At 40.5% G+C, this 14,907-nt stretch overlaps 1 protein-coding gene across 8 annotated transcripts in view; it reads left to right on the top strand.

Moving 5' to 3' along the window:
• DNM3 (dynamin 3) overlaps positions 1-14,907 on the top strand; it is a 197,608-nt gene that overhangs the window by 102,598 nt on the left and 80,103 nt on the right. For all 8 annotated transcript variants that reach the window (XR_014587808.1, XR_014587809.1, XR_014587810.1 and 5 more), the window contains one exon: positions 10,221-10,330. Coding sequence is in view for 5 of the 8 variants with exons in the window: in XM_083847695.1 (XP_083703821.1) it covers positions 10,221-10,330 (110 nt within the window). In the remaining 3 variants the exon portion in view is untranslated. The remainder of the gene's footprint in view (positions 1-10,220; positions 10,331-14,907) is intronic.

Raw genomic sequence — 14,907 nt, 5'->3', positions numbered from 1 at the left:
TCTTTTCTGTATTCTACTGCAAGTGGTCAGCCAAGCAACACAAAACAGCTAGCAATGTGTTGTTTCCTTTATTGCGCACAATTACATGTATGGAAACAGCATGCTGTTATCAGGAGAGAGCTTGTGGGTGAGCAGCCCTTGGGCATTCCCATTTAATATGCAGCATCTGCAGATTCAAAACCACTGTGTATGTGCAGCTCTACTACAGACGCTTCCTTCCACACACATATCCTCCTGCTATAAGTTAGTAATAGGCTGTAACATGGTGCCTAGCACCTTCCAGTCATGTGGTTTTTTTGTTGTTGTTTGTTTGTTTTTTAATGACAGTAGCTTTAAAGAATGCTTTGGCGTTGCTGCTTTTGCTGTTTTCCTCTAGCTCTTGATTGTTCTTCAGATATAATAGTTTCATGATATCTTGGATGTTCGACCAACTTTTTTTTCTGTGTTCCCATACTCATCCTTGTCAGGTTCCTTTTTCAGAGCTGCGTTATTGTTCAGTGTTTGCTGTGGTGAAGTCTGCATTCCCCACTCGCATTCAAGTCCCTGCTGGGACAGATGATGTGCATTGAGAAAAGACTGTAACTATCCCAGGACACACTTCTGAGACAAGTTAAGGTCAGTTTGAGGAACAATTTGGCTGTGAATTTCAGGAGTGTTTCCATCAGGGATACTTCCATGGAAACAGTCTTCCTGATGAGTGTTTCCAAGGAGGCTTCAGTCTAATAACCATTAATTTCAAAGGACAGAGGGTTGCAGATTTTCCTGCACATCACCATAATTATTTTAGGATAGTTTTAGTCAAATTCTGAAACGCATTTCAAAACCAACTCTCTTGATGTTTTGATGGCATATGTCACTTAGCATTTGAAGGTAATGTTCTTGATATAAGGGAAAAGTGATAGATGATTATGGAGTGTTCAATTATTATTTTTTTTATTTAATAAAGAAGCATCCCCAGAGTTACCCATTTTACCAAAAAATATATATATTTTCATGAAGGAGTAAGCATATGGTCTCCTTACTCTTTTGTTATAATTCAACAGTTTCTTTGATGAAATTAAGAAGCCAGTGTATGTTTATACATACTACGTAGTGCAAAGAATGAGATAACTTCAGACAGTTGTCTCAGGAGTTAATGTTTTCTGTGACCCAAGTATCCTGGTTTGCCTTTAAGAAAAGGGGGGGGGAGGGGAAGCTGAAATGTAGCTTTCAAAAATGCTGCTATTAAAAAGAAAGAAAAAAGAAAATAAAAAGGAAAAAAATAGAAAGAGGAGGGGTGGGGGGGAGAAGACTTGACACCAGAAGCTCTGTCATACCAGAGTTTCTCTCGGATGTCTGGAAAAAGTCTTATACTTCTGGGATGCTTTCCAAAATATTTTCAGTGACCATTGCCACAGGCGTGAACTTCTTAATGCATTTTGCAGTAATCTCCACCACAGTGAAATTGATTACTGTCTGAAAGCTTTTAATGATAACAAGCAAGTAGGGCAGCACAAATACCATGAACTAATTTGTGGCTGTGTATTTTGTTGCATCTTCAGGAGTCTTGCAGAGACAGATGTGTTGCCTCAGGAAAATCCTGCTTAATTTTTTTTTTGCATAATTATGTAATTGCTTATTTATCATTTGATTTAGAGGGATTCTTTTTTTCACACATGCATGCACACATGCCTCTGTGTGTGCACGCGCAAACACACAAAGGATCTGGAAACAGTTTCTCTCTCTGATATTTCTTTTAGTACCCAAAAAAAGTGTATGTTGATTTCCCGAGTTTGAGGTTTTCTAGGATTTATTTTATAGAAACTGAAATGCATTCAAAGGCTTGAAGTAGTTTTAAGAAATGGCTTTCCAGCAGGAAAAAAAAAAAAAAAAAGGGTACTATAGCAAAGGTGTATCTTTCTCATATACCTACAAGGGAATTTCAGGAGGCTTATAAATGAGGGTCTCTCTTTTTATGTGCAGGTTGAGTGAGTTGAAGAAGCTGAAAATACAGTTAAACTTGCGTGTTTTTTTTATTTTATTTCAGTGTTAACCTAGTATTCCTAATGCAAGAAAAACTTCAAAACTGAAATATGAGCTGCGCACCTATTCAACGAGAATAGGTTTCAGGAATTACGTTTTCTCTATAAGGAAAAAAAGACGTACTGACAAATAAGCAAAGTTTTAAACTATATGAATGGAAAGCCTTACGCAACAGAGAAGTTAGATCCCACAGGCACTGGTATGTCAGTGTCACTGTGCCTTCTGCCAGCACAGACATGCAGCACTAAGGCCCTCCATCCTGTGCTATGGCTCCCACAAACCACGGTGATTGATGGATGATCCGCAGTAGGTGAAGAGTGAAAAATACGAACTTGAGCACCAGCAGAGAAAAACAAGCTGTCATAAGCAGGCTTCATTACAAGGGATAAAAAGGTCAAAATATACTTCCACCCCCCTGCCTTCCTTCAGAGCAGCCACTAGATGCATCCAAGCAGAATTTTTCCAGACTGTTAACTGGTTCATCAGTCGGGGCTTTCTCTCAATTTTAAATGCCAGCACCACTTCAGTGCAGAGGAATTGCTGGCTTCTTTCCCAGACAAGATTTCCCAAATTCAAAATGACCTTTCAAGATTCTAACTAATAGGAGCTGAACAGAGATTTCCTCTCCATCAGGCCCTTTCTCAGATTGATCCTTCCACTGAGAGCACATCCCCCAGCACAGAACAGGGAAAGCCCAGCCCTTCTACCTGTGATGATAAAAACCTCTTTTGAAAAGGGGCAATCTTAAATCATGTTGTTCTACATCCCAGAAACTATTACACTTCTGTTCGATGCCCTGATTATGGAAAGGCACAGGGAGTACCAGTGAACTATCTGGCGTTTTTTATTTTGGATCCAACCATTCAAGGTCTGAATCAACACAATGGGATTCACAGTTACCTGCCATAGAGCTGAGGCAGAGGAGTGAGAGGAATGGCAGAAGAGCCCTGGAGCAGGGAATTAGGCTGCCGGGTGGGTGGTTGTGCCATGCCAGCGGGCTGGCTGGGCTGGAGGAAGGGCTACAGCATCATCCTGCACTGCCGCCTATGCTGTGGCGTGCAGTCCCTCAGGGGCAGCGAGGTCCTCAGCCTGCAGGCAAGGTCAGGTCAGCATGAAAAGGGTTGGGGAGGCAGAGGAAGCAGGATCCTAATTCTTATCACCCAGAAGGTGTTCTGGCTTCTCACCCATGTCTTGCAATTGTCTTGATGCTGTTGTGATCTTCTGTTGGTAAAAGTTTCACAGAGGTTTCATATGCTATTGAACACCATTCGTGCAAACATCTTACGGCATTGTTGGTTCAAATTAAAGCTTGGGTAACTATTGAGAGAGAGTTTGGCAGAGAGAGGTGGAGGCATAGTCAGCCTGATGCCTGCTTTGTGCTGCACAGTGAGGAATGGGCTGTATATTTCCCCTTCTGCCATTCAACATCAGCATAGTTACATCTAGCTGTGCCCTCTACAGCTAGTGAGAAACGAGGCAAGGTAAGGTAAAACCCAAGACTGAGAAACGTGGTATTAAGAGATAACTGAAAGGCAGTCCTGTGAAGTCTTGAAAAGTAGCAGTAAATGCCTTTTAAGAATGACAGCAGTGACCATTTCTTGAAAGGACGAAATATTTCAAATACAGAGTTTTGAAGTTTTATGGTTCTATTCCTGAATGTTTGGGCAGAAATAAAGTGGCAGAAACAAATACAATACAGCTTGTTATTAAGAAAAACACATTGTGGGAAATGAATGCCATACTGTAAAATGAATGCCAACACCAGAGAACGGAGTACACTTTAGCGTCAGGTGTAATCCCATAGCTGAATTTAGGGGGAACACCAGAGATGTAACACGTCTCTTAAATTTTTAATAACATCTTGTAGGAGAAGGTACCAGAAGATTGGGAAAAATAAGTGGACGTGTAAAGAAGAATTTAGGAAAGATTGCTGTAAAATCAAAAGTACCAGCTTCCATCAAGAAGACCAGCTCAAACTTGAAATCACTTGATTCTATCATCAGATCTCCCTTATTTAGCTGCAGTTTTCGGTTTGCCATCTTCAGCTTTGTTTTGTATAGGGGACACTTCTCTGACATGGTAGAGGATAAAGTCTTGTAACATTGAGGGAACGTAAGATTTGGTATTTCTGCTTCTTTCTCTTAGCAGGCTGGGTTACCATCCTAAGCCTTTGTCACATTTTTGTGTTGAGATTCTCAGTCGGCAGCTCTCATTTTATTCTCCAGCATTTTCCTAGGATTGTTTCTGTTAAATGTTGCGTAATGGTGGTTCTGTGTCATGGCTGATATTTAATTATATATATATCTACATGTGACAGTTTTCTAATGTCATATGCGATTTTTCCTGTCAATGTAGGTACATGTAATAAAAACTGCTTCCTTCATAATGTACACCCATGGTGATGCAGCGCAGGTACAGAGTTCCCACCCGCGTGCTGATGGGAGAGCAGGCAGGGGAACGGAGGTGCGTCACGGAGGCGTCGTCCCCCTGCCTGTGGAGGAGTCTCAGGGAGTGAGATACTCAAACTATTTTTTTCTTTTGCCTAAAGTTTTTGCCCGAAAACTTTAACTTGAGCACTTTGGGAGTCATTTGTATGTGTGTGAGTGCTTCTTGATGCCTGGGTGGCTGACTTCATTGAAGAATTAGGATCTGTTGTGGCAAACTCAGCAACTGCAATAGGAAACTTTTAAAACAACATCCTTTTAGTTGACAGACATCAGCTGTCTCTGCTGAAAACACTGTTAGGTATGTGGTTCTTTCTTGGAATAGAGGATCTGCATGGTGGTCAAAGATGATCTGGTTTCAGCGGGCAAAGAAAAAGTCTCGAAGAAGTGTTTGGTTTCAATGCTTTATCATCGACAGCTAAAACCACGTAGGAGCTGATGGCAGAAGGCGGGAGGGAGAGGTACATAGGTGGAAGGAACACAGTCTCGTCATCTGCAATTTATTAAGTATTCTTTTGCTATGCTTTCTGTAAAAATGTTAGAATGTTTACATACGCGTTGTTTTTCTGTCAAAGCAGCTCCTTCGGCATGTTATAGACAATTTAGAGTTATGTTTTCTACAGCTGTACCCAGGAGTATGTTCAGGCCTGAATTCCGCTAAGTTGTCTGTAACTAAATGACTTGCCTTGTTTTTCTACAAAAGTTTGGAGTAATATGAAAGTATCTTATGCTTCATTTTTCAGCTTTAGAGCCAAGTGTGGTAAAGCAAAGACCATTGTGAAGATGCTGTGTGGCTTTCTAAACAGAGAGAAAAATAAACCGAAATAGAAACTCAGTAAAATGCTCTTGGGTGTATTTAAAGTTAGAATATGGTTAACTCTTGGTTATTGATTTAAATACTATAAAAGTTGCTATGAAATGTTCTAAGAGTTTGCATTTCCATCAGATGCCACAGAGTGGGTTATTCTGCACTGGCAGTGAAGGCAGCTCCTGGATGTAAATAGGTCTGAGCCTTTTCTCTTCAAGAGTAAGCAGGCATATTTCTAGCACACCCCACCAGCATTTCTTGGCACTTTTTTTCTCTTCTTTCTTTAATATAGATCATTCTGGCTCAGCAGGTTCACGAGCCACTACTTCTTGTGTCTGTCTCTAAAATGGGGATAACGATCCAGCCATCCAAAAGAGTACAGCACTACAGAACATCTTCGTTTTGGTCTTACTTTGTGCCTGTGCTGCTTAATGTCTTTGCCAAGCTTGGCTTTCAAGTTCTACCTCCGTGTTTTAGCACCCTGATGGCAGGATACCTTAATGGTGCTCTGCCGTCAGCGGCTGCCCACAAAGACGAGGTCTGGCAGCTCAGGTCAGCGCTAGGCCCGAGTTACTGAGGGGGTCCAGATGCTGGGAGCTGTAGGGTGCTGGTGGGGAAATCTAGTTCAGAGGCAGAAATGTCAGCCTTCTGCCTGCTGCTCCTAAGCTTTAATTCAAAACTGTCCTTCCTCACCTCATGATTTTGAAGTAGTTCGCTATTTTGCCTCACAATGCCCAATACTTTTGACAGAGGTGTTTCGTGGATACCTTCATTTGCTGTTAGTGTCTTGATAGCTGTTCCGTCAATACAAACGACGTACAGAATAAAACCCCGCTGTAAAACAGCCTTTGCCAAGCTTTTCTAGCGTGGTCTGCACTTCCAGTTGGGAGCTTGATTGCTTTGGACTTGGAGCCCCCACAATTTGTGCAGACAGTTCGGTTTGGGTTGGTGTCGTGACCCCTAGACTGGAAACTGGCGTTCTAAAACTTATTTAAAAGTGGTCAGCAAATTGCCTTAATTCCCAGTGACATAAGTGACAGTGCCATTAGGTCAACGTTCACTTAAGACATATCTCGCAGTCTGAGCATTATATATTTGTGTTGTCGTGCCTGAATTCTGCTTCTGGTCCTCAGGATATACAACGAGGAGTAGTTTGTCCTGCATGCTGCTGTTGTGCAGTCCCTGGCCTGAAGGGACAAATGAGAAAACCCTTTTTACTAACGGGAAGATGAGGAAGTAATTGAACCATTTCTTTCCCTTGAAGAATTCTGTTACCCTTATAATTCAGCTAGCTGCAGTTGTGTCCAAGGTTTCTTCTTCTGCTGTTGTGACAGAACCTACAAAGCTCCTAAAGCAGCGGTAGGGGGAAAACGTAGCTTTACGTTGTCTCTGCCTCTGGCTGAAAGCAGAATCAAGTTCATTAGATTTGAAGTCCTGGCTGGGACCGTGCTGGGGGCAGGGAGCTGCCTTTGTATTTTTTGCATCCCTTGTGCCATTTTGGACTTCAGCAGTATTTATTTTTAGTACGTTTAAACACTGCAGAAGGAAGGGGCAGTTGTAATATGGCATATTTACATCATGCTGTCAGTTCCTGGCAGCTTATTTGCCTGTCAGAGAGCAGGAGAGAACTAGTCCATTAAGGATGTGAGTGCTACTTACGCTCACGAGTGGTGAAACATCGTCTCAAGGGTCGGAAGGCCTTCCCCAGCTAGCAGGTTGGTTTGTTTTTCTAAGGTGCATTATGTGGATTTTTTTCATGTCATGGAGACAGGAATGGGCCACGCTACCTCCCACTTTTTCCCTCTGCTCCTCTACGCTGCATAGGAAAGAGAAAAGCAAAGTCTGTGGACATGAGATCAGCGTGTGCTGGTTTTTCCCTTCATGTCATGCTTAATTTTTCCCCTCATGTCATGCTTAAGTTCTCTGCCCCTTTATAAAAATAAAAGTCTATAAATAAAAAAGAACAAATGCTGAGGGGGACAAACTGGACCCACAGCTATGTGCATGTCGTCACTTGTAGAAGTGCGCCTAGCCCCATTCCTCCCAGGCTTCGTACATTCCCCGTTTCTTACGCTGTCAGCTTCTCAGGATGGGAAACATGCACAGATACAGTGCTGGCTGGAGAATTTTTGCCCTGCCATAATGTGATATTAATTGAGCTAAGGCTGAAATGTTGTTGCATTCATCTTGTGTTAAATTAGCTCATGCTCTGTGTGTGTGTGTGTGTGTATATACGATTTTTTTCCTCTTTGTTTGGAAAAACTGTTGCTCTGGGTTTTGCTGCCATGCTTGAATGCTGCAGTAATACCTTTCTCCTGGAATTAAGCAATACTTAGGTCTGATCTCTCGTATGTGACACGCAGTCTCTGTTAGGATTTCAAGCCTAGGCACCCTGTGATTTCCCTTTCTTGGAAACTGCACTGTCTCAGCATGCGGGTAGGAGGCCATGTAAATAAATACCAACCACTTCTTAGCCTTCAGTAGGCATTTCCTTTTTCCTGGTGGCTACAGAAGAAACACTTTCTCACAGTTTGGCACCAAACATTTATAAAACTTTCCTGCTTCTGGAATTTTCATTTAGACAATCAGATCCTTGGTATAGCTTTTTCGTTGGTTCCTATTTTTACTCATCTGTAGTTGCCTGGTTTATCAGTAAACCCTGTCTGTCAGAATAAGCACTTAGCAGAAGCTTCTAAATTTCTGGTAATGGAATAGTAAAAGATTCTAAACAAATTTTCTAATAATGAAAGATCAATTTAAAGAATAAAAATCAAGCTTATCTGGTTTTCTTAGTTATGATGGCATAAATAACATAGAATTTTCTGCCCAAAAGGTGTTTTATTATCTACCCTAAATGCTTAAAATCAAAACCAAATATCTTATTTTACCATGTAGTCCAGCATTCAACTGGAAAATATGATTTGCTTTTAATCCAAATGTGAATATGTTTTCAATTTATGTATTAGAATATTTTTTCAAGTTTGGGCCACTTTGTTGGGGCAGCAAAGCTAATGTGTTGTTACCTTTTAAATGCTACCAGTATTATTTAGCACATAAGTTTATAATATCAAAACAGATCACATCAATCAAAGTCAGTGTTAGAGGACAGTGCACGTCTCCTATTTTTTATCTGTATGTATTTTATCTATAAGTTCCATATCTAGTTTTTTTTACTACTTATTTGTTTAATTTTTTGTTAGTAAATTACTAATTTACTTTGCTTAGTTTTATTTATCTCAGTGGTAATGCTTACTGAATAGTTGACAGTATCCTCTCCTTTCAGTTTGCTGATCTCAAAGGCTCAGAGAGCATATATTCCATGCGAGCAGAATACAGACGTGAGCTCTGACAAACAGCTGTAGGCTGGCACAGAACTAGACTCCTTAGAACTATACTCCCTCATTGGAATTCTTGGTAGATGGGAGAGTGCAGAATATACTATATGTGATCTTCTGTGGGCATACTTTCTAGGATGGCTAAGCCAGAGGCAATTTGAAGATAGATCAGACACTTTTTACGTAATACTCCCACACTGGATTTCATAACTTTTGTATTTAACAAAACAAGACAGTAGGAACCATGCTTTACCAGAATGCCCTTTGAAATATGCTTTTCCCTCTACTGAGTTCTGTTATAAAGCTGTCTAGGAAAGTGAGCCATTGTTGGACACATCACTATAATATTTTTATAGTTTCACTCTTAGATACATTCTCAGCTAGTTTAGTTTTGCAATCTGCTGAAGCTTAGCCAAGTTAAATTGCTTCTGCCCTCCCAGCACACACATCTCAGTCTAGCTAGAACTTCTTCCAGTTCTTTGCAGTGGAAGTTACTTTTGTGTATTTCTTCTGGAAACAACATGGAAATACGTATTGAGAAAAATGAGTCCTAGCTAGGCTTGGCCCTTTTGCCCCGTCTTAGGGCACGATAAAGTGTTATCACAGGCATGTTTCTTACCTGAGTCAACCACGTAATGTGCCTGTTCACAATTCTCCAGCAAGTGCTCTGGATGCTAGATTTCATAGCTAGTTCTAACTATGGCTAGATGGAGGCCAGGCAGTCTTGTTTCATGTTGGCAGGTAAGGGACTGTGAGAAAATCCTCCGCTTTCTTCCTTTGGTGATTTATTTTGGGGTTTTGCCGTGGTTTATCTGTCAGTGAGAGGACTTAAAGGAAGTCTAACACAACAGGAACAGGTCATAATCATTGCACTTTTTTGTTCTGACCGCATAAAGTAGCTTGAGGGTGTTTCTAGTCCTTAATTTAGAGTGTCAGGAAGCAAGACACTAAGAAAAGTTGAAACTTGACTGATGAGACTGCTGTAAATTAGAGTTGTGACGCAAATGAGAAAGGAGTTCACAACAGCAAGAGTGAATAGATTATTCTTGCTGTGTGGATAAATGAGCTGGTTAGATTGGAGATCAGTCTTGTTTATGTACAGTATATATAAAACCTTGTTTTTTCTATGATTTTTTATTTTCCACTGGTGAAAATAAAATTGTCCCTGGGATCAGCAAATGCCAGCACAAAATAAGTGATACCTGATTAATTTCATATCATGGGTTACTCCAGTTGCTACACAGACTTGGTATGAGTGTTCTGTATTGATTAAATTCTATTCAGTTAAATTTGAACCTTTTATATTTAGAAATCAGAGGAATGAAGAAGAATAAATGTCAATATATATTTCTGACGGAGTTTTTATTTTTATTTTTTTATTAGAAAACATTTTAATAGGGTCAGTGAAAAACAACTGGAATTGAGGTTTCATTTCTGTTGCAGACATGTCTATGAGAGATAACCAGACATTTCAGTTTGGGATATTTCCTTATAATAAATGTCCCAAAGGCATTGCTGACTAAACGGAGCATGCTGGTATCAGGCTTCTTTGAGACTTCTCACATAGCATTGGTTGGTTTAATCTGTTTTGTTTTGTTTTGTTTTTCCTAGGAAAAAGAGAAGAAGTATATGCTTCCTCTGGACAACTTGAAAGTGCGTGATGTTGAAAAGAGCTTCATGTCTAGCAAACATATCTTCGCATTGTTTAACACAGAGCAGAGGTAAGAGAATGTGCTGTTCTGCAGATAGTGCTATAAAGGTGCATCTGGCCAAGCATTTTAATAACTGGGAGTGCAGTTCTGGTATTTCCACTGTGTTGAGTGAACAAAGATCATGATACTTTTGATTTATCTGCTTCCTTGCTGTTGCATAATCATGGGATGAAAGGTTAGTGTCCTCCTAGCCACTCGTGGGGTGAAACAGCTCCATGATTAGTCATCTAGTTTTTCTGTATGGCTGAATAATCATCTCCTGATCCTATTCTTGTTTTGTTTGGCAATCTCCTAGGCTTACCAAAACATTCATGACTTCTGTACCTTGTGACAAGATTTAACTGGTGTAAATCACAAAAGTGTCATTGCTTTCCACTTTCTCCAGTGGAAAAACTTGCTTGCCTGTAATCTTGAGAGTCATTCTATTGTTTGTTTGGGTTTAAATACAGCTGAATGGAGAACAAATGAAATTCCTCTGCCTCTCTAATTCACAAGAATCTTTGCTTTGTAGTGTTTTGACTCATCCTTTCTTTTCAGGCTCTGTCCTCTGATTTAAGTGGTTTGGGCACTCTGTGGAAGCCTGCTCAGGGGGCACAGCCAATTCAGATAACTGCACAAATAAGTCCAGAAAACATGAGAACAGGCAAACAAACAAACAGAAAATACGGTGACTTGTATTTTCATTGATTTATTACTGTGGAAAAGAGTTACATTTGCAGCTAGCTTGGTGGAATTGCATTTCAGCAGATGAGGTGCAAGTTCTAGAAATTCTTTTTCAGGAAAATAAGTAAAATCACTTCTATTGCTAACATGAATCGATGCCATTGTTCTCCTCTTCTGCTAAGTCCCTTCACACCCACTCCCCCCCCCAGTCACCAAAGCTAGGCAATACAGTCAGATGTTGCACAAGTTGATGAGGGCTGGATGTGGCTCCCTGCAGAGCCAGCTGTTGTTGCTCCCGAACTGGCCAGAAATAGTCCTTTCAGAAGCAAAGAAAGCCCCTCCCTCCTGCAAAGTAAAAGCAAAGGACAGGGCTTCTGGGCTGTCAAGTTTCTGCTGGCTCCAGAAACATGAGGACGCAACGTGAGTCTCACTCTGAACTGCCCCGTGAAGGCTTTGCCTACATCTGCTGACATCTCAGCTAACCCACATGTGGACATTGTCTGCCAGAGAAATGCCCTTTGAAAGTATGTCTCTCAAATACTTGCTGGGAATAAGATTTCAAACACTTGACCACTTGTATTTCTGGAGCACAGAAAAACACTTGGAAAAACGTTTCATGTTTTGAAAAAGCTTATATGATCTTCAGATGCTGGAAATTAATATAATTCAAGCTATTCCACTATAGATATGCATGAATCATCCTGCTATTGCACGTACTTCAGTCAAGAAAGATAACTTTGTCCTGGTGTTATAATCTGTTAATTATAGCTTGATATTTCTCCTTAGTTTGGTTAATGTTCAAATGTTTTCATCATCTTAAATATTAATCGCTGAACTGCTGTGAAAATCCAAGGGAAGCATTCATTTCCCTTGGCAAAATTGGGATTTTGTGTGTTATATAGCTGTACTTTTGCTTTTTCTCCGGATCTTCATACGTACTGGACAGCAAGGATTTCAAAGTCAGATGTCTAAAATGTTTGCCATGTCTGCAATAACCCCGCCCGTTCGGGCTGTGAGCAGACCTTAAAGCGTCTGCAAGCTGCTCTAAAAACATCCTTCTATCTATATGGGCATGTTAAGACATGACAGCACAGTGATAAGATGACAAAATAACTGCCGTGGGAGAGGCTGTTGATGAGGACAGTCCTCCAGCTTAAAAGGAGGCAGAATTTGTTCTTGAAGAAGCATTTATTGTTCTAATTACAACGGCAATCCCTCCGTTACTGTGAAACAGATGATTTTATATTTTTCAAGATTTGCCTTCTTGCATAGACCAGTGAAAAGAAGCTTAGTATCACTTTGCTTCCCCTGTCTCTTAAATTCATAGTTTTTGTCAGCAGAAGCAGGGATCTGTAAGGTCCCTTCCAACCCAAACCGTTCTGTTATTCTCTGATACTGCAACTGGAGTGAAGTGATCCGGCCCTCAGCTGGAGACTTGTGTGCCCTTTCCCACTTTCCTAGGGAAACTGAAACATGGAAATGGTAAAAATCTGTTGAAGTAAGGAGTCTCATTGTTTTATTTTCTGCTGATGTATTGATCTCGTTTCTGAATATATAGGGGACTAAATATTGTTTGCTTTTCCAAAATTCATGTAGTAACTTAGTTTCTAGTTTCTTTTGAAAACCTAGTAATTGGGAAAGAAAGCAGCTTTCTTTTTCTGAGTTTACCCACCGAGGGTTCTGGCTATGGAAATGTTTTACTAGTTAAGATGTAGATCATTAAAGAACAAAGGCAAAATCATCTACTCTGGCTTGATTGACAATAGCATGGAGATTATTCTCTTTTTTCCGTAATCTATAGGTTTGTTTTTTTCCTTGACTGTGCAAACTTTCTTAGTGTTCAATTAAAATATTTTAATTTTCAAGTAAAATCTGTTTAGGAGAAGAACTCTAATCAGCTTGTTCTCATTTTCATTCCCAGCCCTTCACTGCATAGGTATTTGCTGCAGCCATATGTTTCTGATACTGTACGTTTCAATAGTTTCCTGGATTATGCACTGCATTTTTTCCATTTATGAAAACCTTTCCAGTTCTGAAATACAGTTACCAGGAAAATCCTCATTTCACTGCATAGAAGGAAAAACCATCTTGAGTCAGGAGGCTTGGGGATAGAGGCAAAAGGAAACTAACAGTATCTGTCATTTTGATTTACTGCAGAAGTCAACAATTCTCTGACAGGAATCAAATGTGACTTGGTAATGTATAGTAAATGGAGACTGTGATGATTGATTTCACAGTGAAGATAAATTCTCATGAAACGAACATAATTGCAAGGCTATGAAAACCCTCCATTGTGAAAATAGTTAAATTATTTTCCTGTTACTTTCAAATTAAAATTTTAAAAAGGGAAAAAAAAGAGAAACCTTGGTGTGAAATAGATAAAGTATTTCTAAAAGAGGAGGGATGTGGTGGGGAGGGGTGGTTTAGAGTTTTGTTTTTTGGCAAACTTTTGATTTATTTAAAACTTTAGAGTGGGTCTGTGTACTTATTTTATAGACACCAAGAAAGACCATTGGAGATGGACTCCTCTAGTTCACTTACCTCAGCAGCACTGGGTATTACAGCCAAGCACATTAGAGCAAGTGCCCTTTGACTCGTGGTTCATTTTTGGCAGTGTCCATCTATGTGACTCTGCCTCTAAGCAACTGCAGTTGAGCTGCAGGGTTGGGCAGTATGCATCTAAACCGAAGTCTGTCAAGAACGTGAGTTCTCGTTTGTGCTGACCATCCTTTTCTCTTCCCTTTCTATCTCCACATTAAGCTGCTGGCAAGTCTTTTAGACTGGAAAAGAGATCAAATGTATTCAAAGTATTTGAAAATAACCATGCTGTAGAAAAATACTAATGTATGTGGTGCTTTTTTTGTTTGTTTGTTTTTGTACTGGGTACTTTTGCTCACTCTTGTGAGCAGAGGAGTGATAGAAAGTAAAATCATCCTTTTCAGAGCGTGATTATGAGGATTTTTTGCAAAGGACTTGAATCCTGGCTGTTCCTCTCTGTGCAGTGAGATATGCCATGATGCTGTTCTTGAGTACTGCCCAGTATTCCCACAGGGCTGGAGCTCGAGTCCGGGAGCCCAAGGACTGGAGCCAGCTCTTGAGACTCCTGCGAACACAAGGCAGTTGGAGATTTTTCCCTGGTGGCGTGAGGAGATGAAGGGGTGGCAAAATTGTGTAGATGTAGCTGCTGATTGACTTTCCTAAGCAGAGCTAAGAATGGAGGAGAGAGGATTTTGTCGGCTTACGTACCGTAGGTTCACCTTTTGTGTCAGAACTGACGGATATGTGAGACTCTTTTGCAGAGTTCAAGAACAAACAAATCAAATTCTTCCCAGCCCAGGAAATTTACTTTGCTTCTAGGATTTCCCTTTGCCTATTCCTCACTTATTTCCCATAAAAAAATCCAGTGATTGGCACTTTTAAGTAAATACTATGGTTTGGGACAAGAACTATAGTCTTAAATGTGCCTCCCTTTAGGATCTATGTAATGGTTGCGTATCAGTAGCCTTTCTTATGCAGGAAGCTCTTTTTGAGAAGATCCCATCAAGTCTCCCTGCTCTTCTACTTCCCTGCCCTGCAGGATCCAGATGAAACACAACAACCATGTTACCTTCCTCTCCTCTGTGGTTCTGTATTCTAGCAGGATGTGAGGAATGAATTCAAAGCACAGAACCATTCCTCTGTCTTCACAAGAACAGGTCCCTGAAAATGAAACGCTCCTCAATAATTGTGAAGCAGTGTGACAGCTACCATCCCTGCGTGAGAGCTGACTCTCTGGGGCAGGCTTATTGGACAAACAGATCCCTAATCTCAAAAACAGATGAATGCCAACGGGCAGAGCCATCAAAAGAAAGCTTTGAGGGCACCCAATACGACTGGCAATATAGCTGCCAGATGATAAATTTTAGCTACTGGCTCCTGAGCAC

The sequence above is a fragment of the Anser anser genome (assembly GCF_964211835.1).
Source record: "Anser anser genome assembly, chromosome: 8".
Lineage (NCBI taxonomy): Eukaryota > Metazoa > Chordata > Aves > Anseriformes > Anatidae > Anser > Anser anser.
The sequence above is the reverse complement of the archived record's forward strand: the minus strand, read 5'-3'. Positions and strand labels throughout refer to the sequence as shown.